General features: G+C 44.4%; 1 protein-coding gene across 1 annotated transcript in view; it reads right to left on the reverse strand.

Moving 5' to 3' along the window:
• Positions 1-14,576, reverse strand: part of LOC311228152 (beta-1,4 N-acetylgalactosaminyltransferase 2-like) — a gene marked incomplete at both ends in the record, with an annotated part of 111,502 nt that overhangs the window by 33,403 nt on the left and 63,523 nt on the right. Inside the window, 4 exons of the mRNA XM_084314065.1 lie at positions 2,374-2,599; positions 5,851-5,994; positions 11,699-11,880; positions 13,076-13,162. Of these exons, the coding sequence (XP_084170191.1) occupies positions 2,374-2,599; positions 5,851-5,994; positions 11,699-11,880; positions 13,076-13,162 (639 nt within the window). The remainder of the gene's footprint in view (positions 1-2,373; positions 2,600-5,850; positions 5,995-11,698; positions 11,881-13,075; positions 13,163-14,576) is intronic.

Raw genomic sequence — 14,576 nt, forward strand, 5'->3', positions numbered from 1 at the left:
AGGAACGCCGTTTTTCATAATGAGAGAATACATAATTCTCGATTAGTATCGGCCACAGGCCTTGCTAAGCACACACGAAAGCGACCAAACAATCTTTTCTTTTAGGAAAATAAAGTTTCTCCAGCAGTTGTAGCACAACCTCAGCAATCAAGCTAAGGGTTACATTGCATCCCTACCACACAGTGACGCAATGTAGTGCAACAACATGTCTGATAGGAGGATGAAGAAGTCCCCAGGGAACCGGGGGGAAACACAATCCTCCTACTTTACCCTTAATACGGCCAGTTAAAACAGGAAAACCTGTTAATATGTGCACTGTTCATTGTCATTACAGGCTGAGAAAATCATTCTTTACTCATTTTGTCACTAAGCATAGCTTTATAGGTTAGTTAACCCCCTTAGTTGTGAGTACACGGTACATATAAACACACATGATGTTTCTCAACACAACAAACCAGATCATTTTCACATCTGTAACAACAACCCGATTTGCATGGAGAAGCTAAATACCAGTGACAAGACAATTCACACATAACTCGCGTCGTATCCTAAATGTAGTGCAGCAACACTCGTTTTGGAAAACATCGTTATTTACAAAACATTTAGAAGGGAAAGCCAGAAGAAGTGTATAAGGTCTGGCCAAACCTTGCCTACCCGGAGCGTAGATCAACGAAGTGCAGTCTCAAGGCACCGTAGTAAACACAGCCATTCTGTGTTGACGACCCGGCCAGCGTCGCCGCTCCAACCCGTCGCTACGGTCTCCTTTGTTGACGCAATCCTTGCCGTCCTGGCTCAGGGCAGGGTCGACGAACATCCTCTGTCAAAGATGACGTCGTAGTCAAGAGTGTTAAAACATGTTATAATCAAAGCACGTTCAACAGAGTAGCATTAAGCTAACGGCCGCTCCAACCGTCAGTCGCTACCGCCCCTGCCCGTGAGACGCCGAGCGAACGGCGCAGGCGACCAGAGGGGAGCTTCGAATCCCCCCCCGCCTCTCCCCGTGAGGGAGAGGGGAGTTGAGAACCGCGGCGGCGCGCGAGGGGCCGGAGCCACCCCGCGCTGGGCCTCGGCCGATAGCAGCAAGCTAACGTTTCCTAGCCTAGCCAGGTAGGCCACCTACTCAACTAGTGATCACAGCAGGCTAGCGCCGCAGCTAACAGCTGACTGGCTAACAGTAGGCCACCACTATCACGTAAGCTAAGCAGCGATAGCAGCAAGCTAACGTTTCCTAGCCTAACCTAGATAGGCCACCTAGTGATCACAGCAGGCTAGCGCCGCAGCTAACAGCTGACTGGCTAACAGTAGGCCACCACTAGCACGTAAGCTAAGCAGCTATCACCTGAACTTGTACACAATGATATAACACTCACCCAGACAGGCCGCCGTTCTGAAACCCTCCTCACTTTTTAAGAGAAAAGAGAAACAAGATGTTAACACAGTTTTACCAACACCCGACGGAGCCAGCACAATACCCAATTGGCCTGTGTAGCTGACTTTGAACACAGATCTTCCGCTAATGAACATCTATGCCCATATCTCCTCGTGAGGGAATACTCTCATTTGGATATGAAAGATGGGGCCTAACACGGTGACAGAGAGACATCCACTCGTCCAGAAAACACAGGGATCACCAGTGTTAATGGTCGTGGCCCACTAGTTAAACTATAATGGGCTTCAGATCAAGGTCTTCCGCTGCTGCCTAAAAGGCTGAACAAAAGACCTTAATCTGGGGCCGGTGTTCGTAAAACATTGTCAGTTAGCCCCCATAGCACTAACAGACAAGTGGAGCCGCAAGCAAAACAGTACTCACCCAACCTGAAACCCACCGCTTCTCACAACAGCGGCGCGTCCTACAGTTCAGCTGTGTCCTGTAAGGTTTCACCCCAACCAACACAGCAAAGAACTGCAGTTGAGAGGCATGCAGCGGTGTGCTCCTAATACGAAAACCGGTGGAGGATTTTAGAATGATCACCATCTTCCAGACACTCCAGTGACGAAGACAATATCGCCGTATTTTCTCGGAAATAGTGAGAGAGAAAATAAAGATATGATGTCAACGTATCTCCTTGTTCTTCATTTCCTCGTAAACATTGCTCTTCCAGCCAATATTTTTCTCCACGTCAAGTGGGCATATGAGCAACACGTTGCTTGTGATGAAATTTGAGAAGGAGATGAGTGTGTGGCACCACCCCTGCTTATATAGGTAAGCGGATGGGGGTGTGGCCAGATGAATGCTGGCATTTAAAGGTACATTTAGAAATGTATTCAGTGTATATATGCTGAAGCGAGATATATGCAATGAGACGCTGAGCGGGAGCTAGTGTGATACAGAACCTTCGTTAATAATACCATTTACTAGTTGGTTCCTCCCACCTGAATGAGCAACTTTCCGTAGCTTGGGGTCAAACCCCACCCTGCGCACGGCGTCGGTACGACCCAGGAAGAAGTTGACTACTCCACTAGCCAGAAAGCATTGTGGGAAACCAGGCAGTGTGTGGAACCGTCCACTTGACTTCCGCTTCAAACAGCCGCCCTCTGTATCTCCCTCCTCATATTCCAACGAAAAGTAGAACCTGTTTTTACCTACTGAACCCCCCACCTGAGAGAGAGAGAGAGAGAGAGAGAGAGAGAGAGAGAGAGAGAGAGAGAGAGAGAGAGAGAGAGAGAGAGAGAGAGAGAGAGAGAGAGAGAGAGAGAGAGAGAGAGAGAGAGAGAGAGAGAGAGAGAGAGAGAGAGAGAGAGAGAGAGAGAGAGAGAGAGACACATTGAGAAATGGAGCGAGAGAGAGGGAGAAAGAGAGACATTGAGAGAGACAGAGAGAGAGAAAGAGAGAAACAGGCAGAGAGGGGGGGGAGGGGGGAAGAGTTAGAGACAAGGAGAGAGAGAGATGTTCTATTTCTATTTTAAACATTTCAATATTTTATGAATATAATTGTAATTGTGAAAGGCTATAGCCATTGTAACTTAGATACATGCTTAATTACAGGACATTTCCTTCCTGATATTAAAAATAAACTTTGCCAGTTTTGAAAGAAAAAGAAAAGTATAACCAAGTGTCATTTTCAGCACTTTTGTAAATAAATAAATAAGTTAAATCAAGAAGACTACCTTGCTTTACAGCTCACTGTACAACGAGGTACAGTTTACACTTTGGAGAGACAACTTCAATTCATTGGTCTTTGTAATATCATATTATTATTATCCAACTACCCATTAAGGTTAGGTTAGGCAGGTTCATCAACACACCTTCACTCACGCCTCAATATCCAATCAGTTTAAACTTTGGAGAAGAGACCCTGCTTAACCTTCTGTAGTGTGGTAGTGAAAGGTTAACTTTCTGTAGTGTGGTAGTGAAAGGTTAACCTTCTGTAGTGTGGTAGTGAAAGGTTAACCTTCTGTAGTGTGGTAGTGAAAGGTTAACCTTCTTTATTACATGGCGTTTTAACATTAGCCGAAATGCTTGATTGTGATTGGTCAATAGCCCCTGACAGCGGTGAATTATTTTTCGATAACCACCGGTGATTATTGTTTTTCGCAGCTGTTCGCAATCAAGCCCACTGACACACACTGCAGCAGTGCAATCAGTCCACACACCTGCCAGCGATAATAATAACTTTATTTGGGCTGACAGCGGACGGATAACGGAAGGGATAATGTGTACGAGGTCATTGTCGCAAAATAATTGACCTTCACTGACGTTTAAAACACCTCGGCGAGGCGCCTCTGTATTTTAAACTCCGTGTCGGTCAATTATTTTGCGACAATGACCTCGTACACATTATCCCTGGGCGTATTTAGACCACTATCAGTAGGGCACTCTATGTCAAATGTAGGTCAGTATTCCAATGTACAGTGCCCCCCCCCCCTACCCAACCCCCCCCCCCCACCTCCAATGTACAGCCCCACCCCACCTACCCAACCTCCCCCAATGCACAGTTTCTATGTCAAATGTATATACACTCTTTTTCTGGATTTTTTTAGTATCACAAACAGTACTGTATTTGAAAATCTGGTATGTCATAAATGTATAGATTAGCAGTGCTGTCTATCTGTATGTCGTGTGTGTCATATGATGAATTGAAAATGGAGGACCCTGATGGAAACAAGACGAAAGTCTTTCTCAGGTCTGCATCCTCTTAACAATTGTATGTATTGAGCTGTACTGTACTGTACCCATTCTGCAATCTGTTAATACACTTTTCAATCAATCAATCAATCTACTGATGATCATCTGTGCCCCACTGATAATTTTTTCTTTTTTTTAACAAATGTTTTTTATTTTCCCTTTTTTAACATGATCAAATGATAATTTAACATGATCAAATAATTATTATAATATTTTTTACTTCGCTTTGAAATATTATAGTGAAATATTTTGCACTGTTGTCGCATTTATCTTGTTGAAATCCTCCAACAGGCTCTTTTTTGTAAGTTGACTGGTTTGCACACCAATAATACAGTGCAATAATAGAATAGTAGAATAGATAGTAAAATTATGCAATAGAATGGCCAGAGTAAAATAGTGCTACAGCGGGGTGTATTAGAAGGCTATGGTGAAGAGGTACGTTTTTAGCTTATTTCTGAAAATATTAAGAGATCTAGCTTCCCTAATGTCCATAGGTAGTGTGTTCCATAACTTTGGTGCATAGTTAGCAAAGGTGCGGGCTGCATCCCCGATTTTCTTTAGACTGTGGCTTGGAACCTTCAATAGACCAGTAGTAGATGATCGCAATGTTTATACTTTGTATATAAGGAGGAGGACCTTGAAATCAATTCTAAATGTTACCGGAAGCCAGTGTAGGTTACTTACTTGTAACTTCGGGTTTTTTCCAAGGAGTAAGTTGCCCCATATTGCTCTGTAACATTTCTCTTTTTGTTATAGGACCGACGGCGACTAGTAGGATTTCAGTTTTGCCCTCATTTAATTTTAGGAAGTTGTTCGTCATCCATTTGTTTATTGCTAAGAGACAGGCAGAAATGGAGTTTATAGCTGTGTGATCATTTGGTTCAGCGGAGATGTACAATTGTGTGTCATCTGCGTAACTATGGAAACATACATCGTGCTTTCTAATGATGTCTCCTCAATGCAAGTAAAGCACTTCAAACTTTAAGTATGACTAAATGCTTTCTTGACTATATATATAGTAACTGTTCCAAAATGCATAGATTTCTATGTATTTTAGGGGTTTGGGGGGCTAGCTCTTTTTAATATAAATGTCAGATTGTTTTATTTATTTCATAGATTTCTATGCATTTCAGGAGTTTGGGAGGCTGGCTCCCCAAAATAATTAAATAACATAACCCTAACCTAACCCTAAAACCGAAATAAAGTAAAAAGAAAAAGAAAAAGTTACAAAATCCACCAATTTTTGCTCAAAAAACGGCCAAAACCGGCAACATTTTTTCATTTCTTTCTTCATATACTTCTGTGCCCCCCTGTGCCCCAGTAGAGTGCTGGGTCTAGATACGCCCCTGCTTCTGTAGTGTGGTAGTGAAAGTAGTACAGTAGATTAGGGTCTATATACAGTAGACTAGGGTCTATATACAGTAGACTAGGGTCTATATAAAGTGGACTAGGGTCTATATAAAGTGGACTAGGGTCTATATAAAGTGGACTAGGGTCTATATACATAAACTAGGGTATATATACATAAACTAGGGTATATATATACAGTAGACTAGGGTCTATATACAGTAGACTAGGGTCTATATAAAGTGGACTAGGGTCTATATAAAGTGGACTAGGGTCTATATACATAAACTAGGGTATATATACAGTAGACTAGGGTCTATATACAGTATACTTGAGTTGATATACAGTATACTTGGGTCTATGGATGTTCCTCTCACCATGTCTAGTTCTGGTGTGGCTTCCATCACCTCCACCATCTTCTCTATCTTGGTGTTTTCAGTAAACAGGAAATCATCATCCACCCACAGGAAGTACTTGGTGGTAACCTGGGATATGGCCAGGTTCCTGCCAGCAAACCAGCCCTGAGGGAGGAATTACGTTTCCAGGTTAAAAGGGTGTCTTGGTTTTTAACATGTTAGTGTGGTATTCCTGTTCAGCAGGACTGGCCTCATAGCATCAACGTAGCATCATCTCTGTGTTGGTATTTCAGTTGACAGAATAGTCTTTCCACTCTTTAAAGTTAAAGGCATAGTTGTGATTGTTCTATTCCTTACCTACCAGGAATCAGTAGAGTCCTTTCTCAGCACATTCCAAGCTGTCCCTCATACTAGCTCTGGATAGTTAGCCACACACCAATGAAAGGTCAATGGGGTCAATCTGTTCCAGCTGACTGAGGCTCACCGAAATCTACTTTGTGTGCACCATGAAGTAGATTCCAGTTACCTTCAGTCAACTTGTACAAACAAGAGCTTGACCCCATTGACTTTGCATTGGTTTGTGGCTAACTATCCAGAGCTAGTATGCCGAAAAATATGGATTGTGCAGATTAAGAACTCAACCAGACAACAGCATTATTAGTAAGTAAGACATAGGGAGAGGGTTCCAAAAAAAACGTAGTTTAACATAATGATATCAGAACTATTCCTTTAAAATAATGACCCCATTTTACACTTTGGACGTAATTTACATCTTTCTTTTTTATTGAGAATTTGTTGTTAATCTTTTCTGTTCATTTAAATCTGTATTTAGTAAGCTAGATATGATATACTGCCTAGCTAGATACAGTATGGTATGCATTAGATAATACTACTTAACTACTCTGCCTCTCTTATAGAGTAGAATACAATATAGTATTTAACTACTGTTTCACTCTTATAGAGTAAAGCAGAATACAATAGAATACGTCTCACTATTATAGAGTAGAGTCGAATAGAATAGAATATTTAACTACTCTGTCTCACCCTTATAGAGTAGAGTAGAATACAATAGAATACTTAACTACTCTGTCTTGTTCTTAGAATAAATACAATAATATTGAACTATTGTCTCACCGTTATAGAGTAGAGTAGAATACAATAGAATGCTTAACTACTCTGTCATGTTCTTAGAGTATAACATAATATAATGCTTAACTACTATGTTTCACTCTTATAGAGTAGAGTAGAATACAATAATAATAATAACTTTGTTTTATATAGCACATTTCATAAAACCCAAGGTCGCTTTACATAGGAGAAAAAAATAAAATAAAAAATGGTCGACAGACACAACATTCAAAGTGGGAAATTAGGGGTTAAAGGCCCAGTTGAAGATGTGGGTTTTGAGGAGTCTTTGACAGACTCCAGAGTTGGGGTGTTGCAGAGTTCTGCAGGGAGGGAGTTCCAGAGGGTGGGAGCTGCCACGCTGAAAGCTCTGTCCCCAAAGGTCCGCAGTCTGGTTCGGGGAATGGAGAGCTGACCAGTGTCTGAGGATCGCAGTGACTGAGTGAGGGGGTGGAGGTCAGTGAGGTACTGAGGTGCCAGAGCATGGAGGGATTTGTAGGTGATGCAGGATTTGATGGGGAGCCAGTGGAGGTGGATGAGGGTGGGGGTGATGTGCTGCCAGGGTTTGGTGCGGGTGAGAACCCTGGCAGCTGAGTTTTGAACATACTGGAGCCTGTCCAGGGTTTTGCTTGTGATAGAAATGGCCTTGTTATTATGTATATATAATGTAAATATCTGTAGATGACAGCATCTGCTATTAGATCTCAGATGAGCAGGACAGTATCAGTCGTGTGTGCTTTCAAGTTAGACTGGGAAGCCACAGGCTAATAGCAACAGATGAGCCATGGGCTGGGCTCCAAGGTCGGCCGGTTGGTAACATCAACAACTGATAGCCAAGTCAAGTCAAGTCAAGTCAAGAGTTTTATTTGTCACGGCATACAAGTATACAATGAAATGCGGGTGGTCTTGCCCACAACAATGTGCAATACAGTAGTAACAACATATAGTAGAATCCAATAAAACAACATTGTGCAATAAACTTATGATAGAATCCAATAAAACAACATTGTGCAATAAACAGGTAACATAGCACTGGTGGGGGGAGGTTTGGTCAGAGAGAGAAGCCGTAGCTATGGGGAGAAAAGGGACGTTTAGTGTGTCAAAGACCAGACTGCCATGGTATCATGTCACTTAGTAACGAGAAAAGGGGGCAGGGCCTCCGTTGCTAGGGGAAAAACGTTATGAGCTGCGAGTGTCTTCCGGGGTAAAATTAGACTACGAGGCGGAGACGGGCAGACGCGTTGACAGAGACTTTGAAATCCCTCCTCACCCTCGCTGGGTGGGGGAGGGGAATTGCCATGACATTGCTAGCTTCGGCTAACAGGGAAGGCCTTCTGGACAGCTAGGCCTCAACCACCATTGGACTAAAAGCAGAAGAGACGGTAGAATAATGAATTTAGTTTTTCTTCAAAGACTGTTCAAGGACATTTCAGAATTGTTTACATCTTGTACGAAGCTATGTTTATGAAAATAAACATCACAATCTAAAGAAGTAGATCACATTGCCAGTGTCGCATACTTTATGAGATGGATTGCATGGACGGGGTTGATACAGTGTGTGACAGCCAATGTGAGATAACCAAGTATTGATGACAAACACAATGCAGAGGAAAGTCACGGAGGAGCAGGTGACAAGCTGATTAGACGCTGAAGAACACTGTAATCTATCACTTGGAACCCCGGACAGGACCCCGTTGCAGTAGTCCAGGCGGGAGGTGACGAAGGCATGGATGATGGTCTCAGCTGGTTTCTGAGGTGATAGAAGGTGGATTTGGTGATGGAACTGACATGGGCTTGATAGGAAAGGGTGGAGTCCAGGATGACGCCCAGGTTGCGGACCTTTGGGGAAGGGCAGATGGAGCAGCCGTCTATGTCCAGGGTGAGATCTCCAACCTTCCGGAGCTGGGCCTTGGGTGCCACAACCCTGAGATCAGTTTTATTGTTGTTCAGTTTGAGGAGGTTAGATGACATCCAGGTTTTTATTTTGTGGGATGAAGTCCTGTTGCCTTTGCCATGTCTCAGTAAGACATAAAAAAATCTATTTTCCTGTCAGTAATTATATCATGGATGAGAAGAGATTTATTATTGAGAGAGCGAACATTCTGGAGCATGAATGTTGCATTTTTTTTGTTTGATCTACCCTTTCTCCTCCTTTTTTTCTGTATTTTTCTCCCATTCTAATTTAGTCGTTATGCCAATTCCCCCCTCCTCTTCCTGGTCGTTGCGCGCATTTCCCCCCCACTTGCCGGTCTAGGGAGGGTTGATAGATGCTATCACATGTCCCCTCCGATACATGTGGAGTCAGCCAGCCGCTTCTTTTCACCTGACAGCGAGGACTCTCACTGGGGGAGCGCAATGCGTGGGAGGCGCACACTACTTCCCCCAGTTCCCTCCCTCGCTGAGCAGGCGCCCCGACCGACCTGTAGGAGTCGCTGTTTACAACGACCAGGATACATACCCCGCCGGCTTCCCACCCGCTAACACTGCCAATTGGTTAGTATGGACGACCGACCAAGCCGGAGGTACCGCTGACAGCTGGATTCTGAAGGAATAAACCATCAAAACTACTGTCATACCCTTTTGATAAGGTGATAGAATTAATATTTAAACCATTAAAACCACCCTCGCTGAGTTTGTTCTCTCCTCTCCCGCATTTGGTTTGACCTACTTCCCTGTGGTGCAGGCCGAAGCCAAGTCTCCTTTACACACATAGTTTGGTTTGACCTTTTGGCTCTGGGCCCCTCTCTACACACACACACACGTGCACCCACGCGCACATCTCCTCTTGCTGCTTGCGTCTGACGCCTGGCCGTCTCACATGCACGTACACACTCACATACACACTGATAGACAGTTAGTTTCACACACACTTACACACAAACATACACACAGATAAACACACATAGGATTTATGGCCACCAGGTGGTTGCTTAAGTATCGCAAAAGTGTCAAGTAAAAGAGTGATGATCAAATCTGAGGACATGAACTCAGTCTCGCACACACTCATTTCAAACGCATACACAATCATATACACACAGATACACAACCGCCCAAATGCGGGGGACCCAAGGGACCAATTATCGTTCGGCCCCCACCCTTAATGAAAGGCACGTACTGGGGGTGCCCCTCCCTCTACCTCTCTTCCCGCCTTAAGTCCCTTTGTCCTCAGGCTATGACGATGACAACTATCAATCATTAAGCCAGGAGGAGGGGTGGCCAATGACAAATGTATAAATGATGTGACGATGTATTATCGCGACCACCACTTGGCAACTGCTCGCTCCGTGTGTGGAGGTGCATGCATTGCGTGGTCCGGATTGTGATCTATTCGTGCTGTGAGAGTTCAGTAAAACTGCTGACTGCCATCTGACTCGTCTCATTTCTGTTCACCACGCCGACATTCAATTAAAAGAACCCAGGGTTAATTTACATTATAAGTGGAAGATCCAAGAGATTAATATCTTTATCCTTTTAATTCGATACCAGTGTCTCTGCGATGGTAGGCAGGCGCTTAGTCCGCTGCGCTACCCAGCCGCGCCTGAATGTTGCATTGTTTTATTTTATTTTATTTTTGATCTTTTTCCCCCTCCTTTTTCCTCCGATTTTCTCCCATCCCAATGTTAGTCGTAATGCCAATTCCCAATCCCCTTCCTGGTCGCTGCGCACTTACCCCCCACAGTCGGTCTGGGAGAGTGGAGGCTATCACGTGCTTCCTCCGACACACGTCTAGCCAATCAACCGCTTCTTTTCACCTGGCAGCGCGGATTCTCACTGAGCGGGTGTAACGTGTGGAAGGATCACACTACCCCCCTTAGATCTTATCCACGCTGAGCAGGCGCCCCGACCGAACTGTAGGAGTCGCTGTTTACAACGACCCGGACCCACCCCGCCAGCTTTCCCACCCTCTAATACAGCCAATTGTATTAGTGTGAACGGCCAGCCAAGCTGGTGACAACGCCGGAGCTGTGAGCTGGATTCGAACAGGCGAATCCAGCGTCTCCGGTGTTGGTGACGAACGCAATCTCCGCTACGCCACCCGACCGCTGAATGTTGCATTGTTGATGGAAGCTGGGGCAGACAGAGATGGAGGGATGTCAACCCAAACCAGAGGCAGCAGATTGGACAAACGTGTGGTTTGTTGTGATGATGTCGCAGCTGCACACTGTTGGAGCGCCTGTCAGACAACACGGAGGGAATTGGATGGTTTGAATAGTAGACAAACTTGCATCGGGAGGCTCTGTGCACGTAATGAGGGCGACAAAGGAGCCTCAGAGTCTTAATGACAGTTGCAGCTAGCAGTATAGCCAGGAGTGAAAGGCAGCCCAGGGAGATGAGTTGTGGGAAGTCCCGATGGCGTGGCATCCGATCAGGCGAGTCAAGGAGCTTTGGATGTCCTCAGAAGACCGCAAGCACCGGAGGTGGTTAGCTTGTTAGCAAGCAAGCTACAGTAGCAGCAGAGCTATAGGGCTAACAGCTGACCGGGCAGCTAAGAGTTGGGTGAGTACTCCAGTCAAAATAGTGCGATCTTCAGACTGTTAGCAGATTCAAGGATTATTGTTACGATTAGATAAGATTAGATAATGAATCCTTGCTACTTGCAGTAAAAGTAGGGATTTATTACACACAGAAAAACAGACTTTTCCACAGAGTGAGAAGCGGCGATAAACACGCCAGCGTCCTCTCTTCAATACTTAACTACTGTCTCACTCTTATAACATAATAGAATAGAGGAACTCATATCTACCTTTGCTGGTGGCATGATGTACCTCTCTACATTCTTGCCAGATACGTTTTGTGGCTGAAAGCTGTCATCTGCTATGATGATCTTAATGTGTTCATAGAAACGCCGTATGCTTTGAATCAACACATTCAGCTTTTTGTACCGAAGAAACGTCTTGGTGGTTATGGTCACCTGGGAGTTTATGTCTGAGAGAGAGAGAGAGAGAGAGAGAGAGAGAGAGAGAGAGAGAGAGAGAGAGAGAGAGAGAGAGAGAGAGAGAGAGAGAGAGAGAGAGAGAGAGAGAGAGAGAGAGAGAGAGTTGTGTTGATTAAAATATATATATTGTTTGAATATTAATATAATATGTACACAAGAAGTATACTTAAGTAAACACATTTAAAGGGTAATTAAATCATAACAGTCAACAACGTTGATATTATTAAACTAAATGTAAAGTTAGTAATGGAGAACCTTTATTTACCAGGGTAGGTTCTGTTTTTAACCTTTATTTAGTTCTGTTTTTAACCTTTATTTACCAGGGTAGGTTCTGTTTTTAACCTATATTTACAAGGGTATGTTATGTTTTTAACCTTTATTTACCTGGGTAGGTTATCTTTTTAACCTTTATTTACCAGGGTAGGTTCTGTTTTTAACCTTTATTTACCATGGTAGGTTCTGTTTTTAACATTTATTTACCATGGTAGGTTCTGTTTTTAACCTTTATTTACCTGGGTAGGTTCTGTTTTTAACCTTTATTTACCTGAGTAGGTTCCGTTTTTAACCTTTATTTACCATGGTAGGTTGATACAGTTCCATTCACACCTGGGAGATGCCCAGTACAACTACAAGTCTGACACTGTTGGCCACTGAGCAGCTCCACTGGAGCAGTCACTTCCCCAGACAGATTTTTCCTGCCCGTCCATGGGATTGAACCGGCGACCTTCCAGTCACAAACCTGCTTTTCTAACCTTTAAGGTAGAGGCCAGAGAGACAGGCAGACAGACCTTTTCCTGTATTGTAGAGGATAGACAGACAGACTGACCTTTCTCTGTATTGTAGAGGACAGACAGACGGACATACAGAACTTTTTCTATATTGTAGACGACAGACAGACAGACGTTTCCTATATCGTAGAGGACAGACAGACAGACAGACAGACAGACAGACAGACAGACAGACAGACAGACAGACAGACAGACAGACAGACAGACAGACAGACATACAGACATACAGACAGACAGACAGACAGACAGACACACAGACAGACAGACAGACAGACAGACAGACAGACAGACAGACAGACAGACAGACAGACAGACAGACAGACAGACAGACAGACAGACAGACAGACAGACAGACAGACAGACCTTTTCCTATATCGTAGAGAACAGACAGACAGACCTTTTCCTATATCGTAGAGAACAGGTAGGGACGGCTGCTGGATTACGATGGGGAAGACAGCCTCGTAGTTCTCAAACAGGAAGTGAGCTGAGGAAAAAGTAAACAGGGAGTGAATTGAGGACAGCGCAAACAGGAAGTTACCTGAGGAGGTAATAAACAGGAAAGATCTGAGGCCAGAGTAAACAGGAAGTGAGCTGAGGGTGGAGTAAACAGGAAGTGAACTGAGGACAGAGCAAGGAGTAAGTGAGCTGAGGAGCGTGATTACCAAACCAAGCCGCATTTCTGGCAGACGCTCTCTTATTGGCACTGACTGACGCTCTCTGATTGGCCACTGACGTGTTTGCCCAATCCGTGACGAGCTGTGTCTTTGCCCCTTTCCACGTCAAACAGCCTGCAAACTACCTGGCGTTCTATCGCCATGCTCTAAGACAAACTCTAACCTTAACCAACTTCGAAAGAGTGCCTAAGCTTAACCGTCGAAAGAGCTTGCCGTCACGCTCTAAGACAAACTCTAACCTTAACCAACTTCAAAGAGTGCCTAAGCTTAACCAGTGTAGAAACAGGCGTCGGCCAGTCAGAGAGCGTCTCCGAGAAATGCGGCTTGGTTTGGTAATCACGCAGCTGAGGAGGGAGTAAACAGGAAGTGACCTGAGGACGGAGTAAATAAGGAAGTGAGCTTAGGACAGAGTAAACAGCACGATACTGTAGATGTAGGACAATCTAGGATGTATAATAGAACTTTTCAATAAAAGCTTTATAGATAAAGAAATACCCATGTAGCCTATATCACTGTGGTTTAAGCAGCCACACCTGCCCTGCATCAAGCTAATCATACCTGGGAGCACTCACACCTGCCCTGGGTCAAGCTAATCAGACCTGGGAGCACTCACACCTGCCCTGGGTCAAGCTAATCAGACCTGGGAGCACTCACACCTGCCCTGGGTCAAGCTAATCAGACCTGGGAGCACTCACACCTGCCCTGGGTCAAGCTAATCAGACCTGGGAGCAGCCACTCCTGCCCTGGATCAAGCTAATCAGACCTGGGAGCACTCACACCTGCCCTGGGTCAAGCTAATCAGACCTGGGAGCACTCACACCTGCCCTGGGTCAAGCTAATCATACCTGGGAGCAGCCACTCCTGCTCTGGGTCAAGCTAATCATACCTGGGAGCAGTGGAGCCACACCTGCCCTGGGTCAAGCTAATCATACCTGGGAGCTGTTGAGCTGTTCCGGGGCCACCCACCCCTGAAAAGAGGACTGTTTTTTAAATTTCAGATATGGGAACCCTGTATCAGTGTCTGGTGTTAGATATAATAACTAATAAGTTATTATACCTAAACATATGAGTTATTATACCTAAAAAACAGACTCTGATATGAGTTATTATTAATTGTACTTGTATTGTACTTTTAGATAGTACAGATTTAAAGGGTGTCATTGCCAGTATCTCAGGTGATCATGGCAGCAGTAATGGTTGCCAGGTGAAGGCATCATAATGCCA

Source organism: Notolepis coatsorum (genome assembly GCF_963971535.1).
Source record: "Notolepis coatsorum genome assembly, chromosome: 5".
NCBI lineage: Eukaryota > Metazoa > Chordata > Actinopteri > Aulopiformes > Paralepididae > Notolepis > Notolepis coatsorum.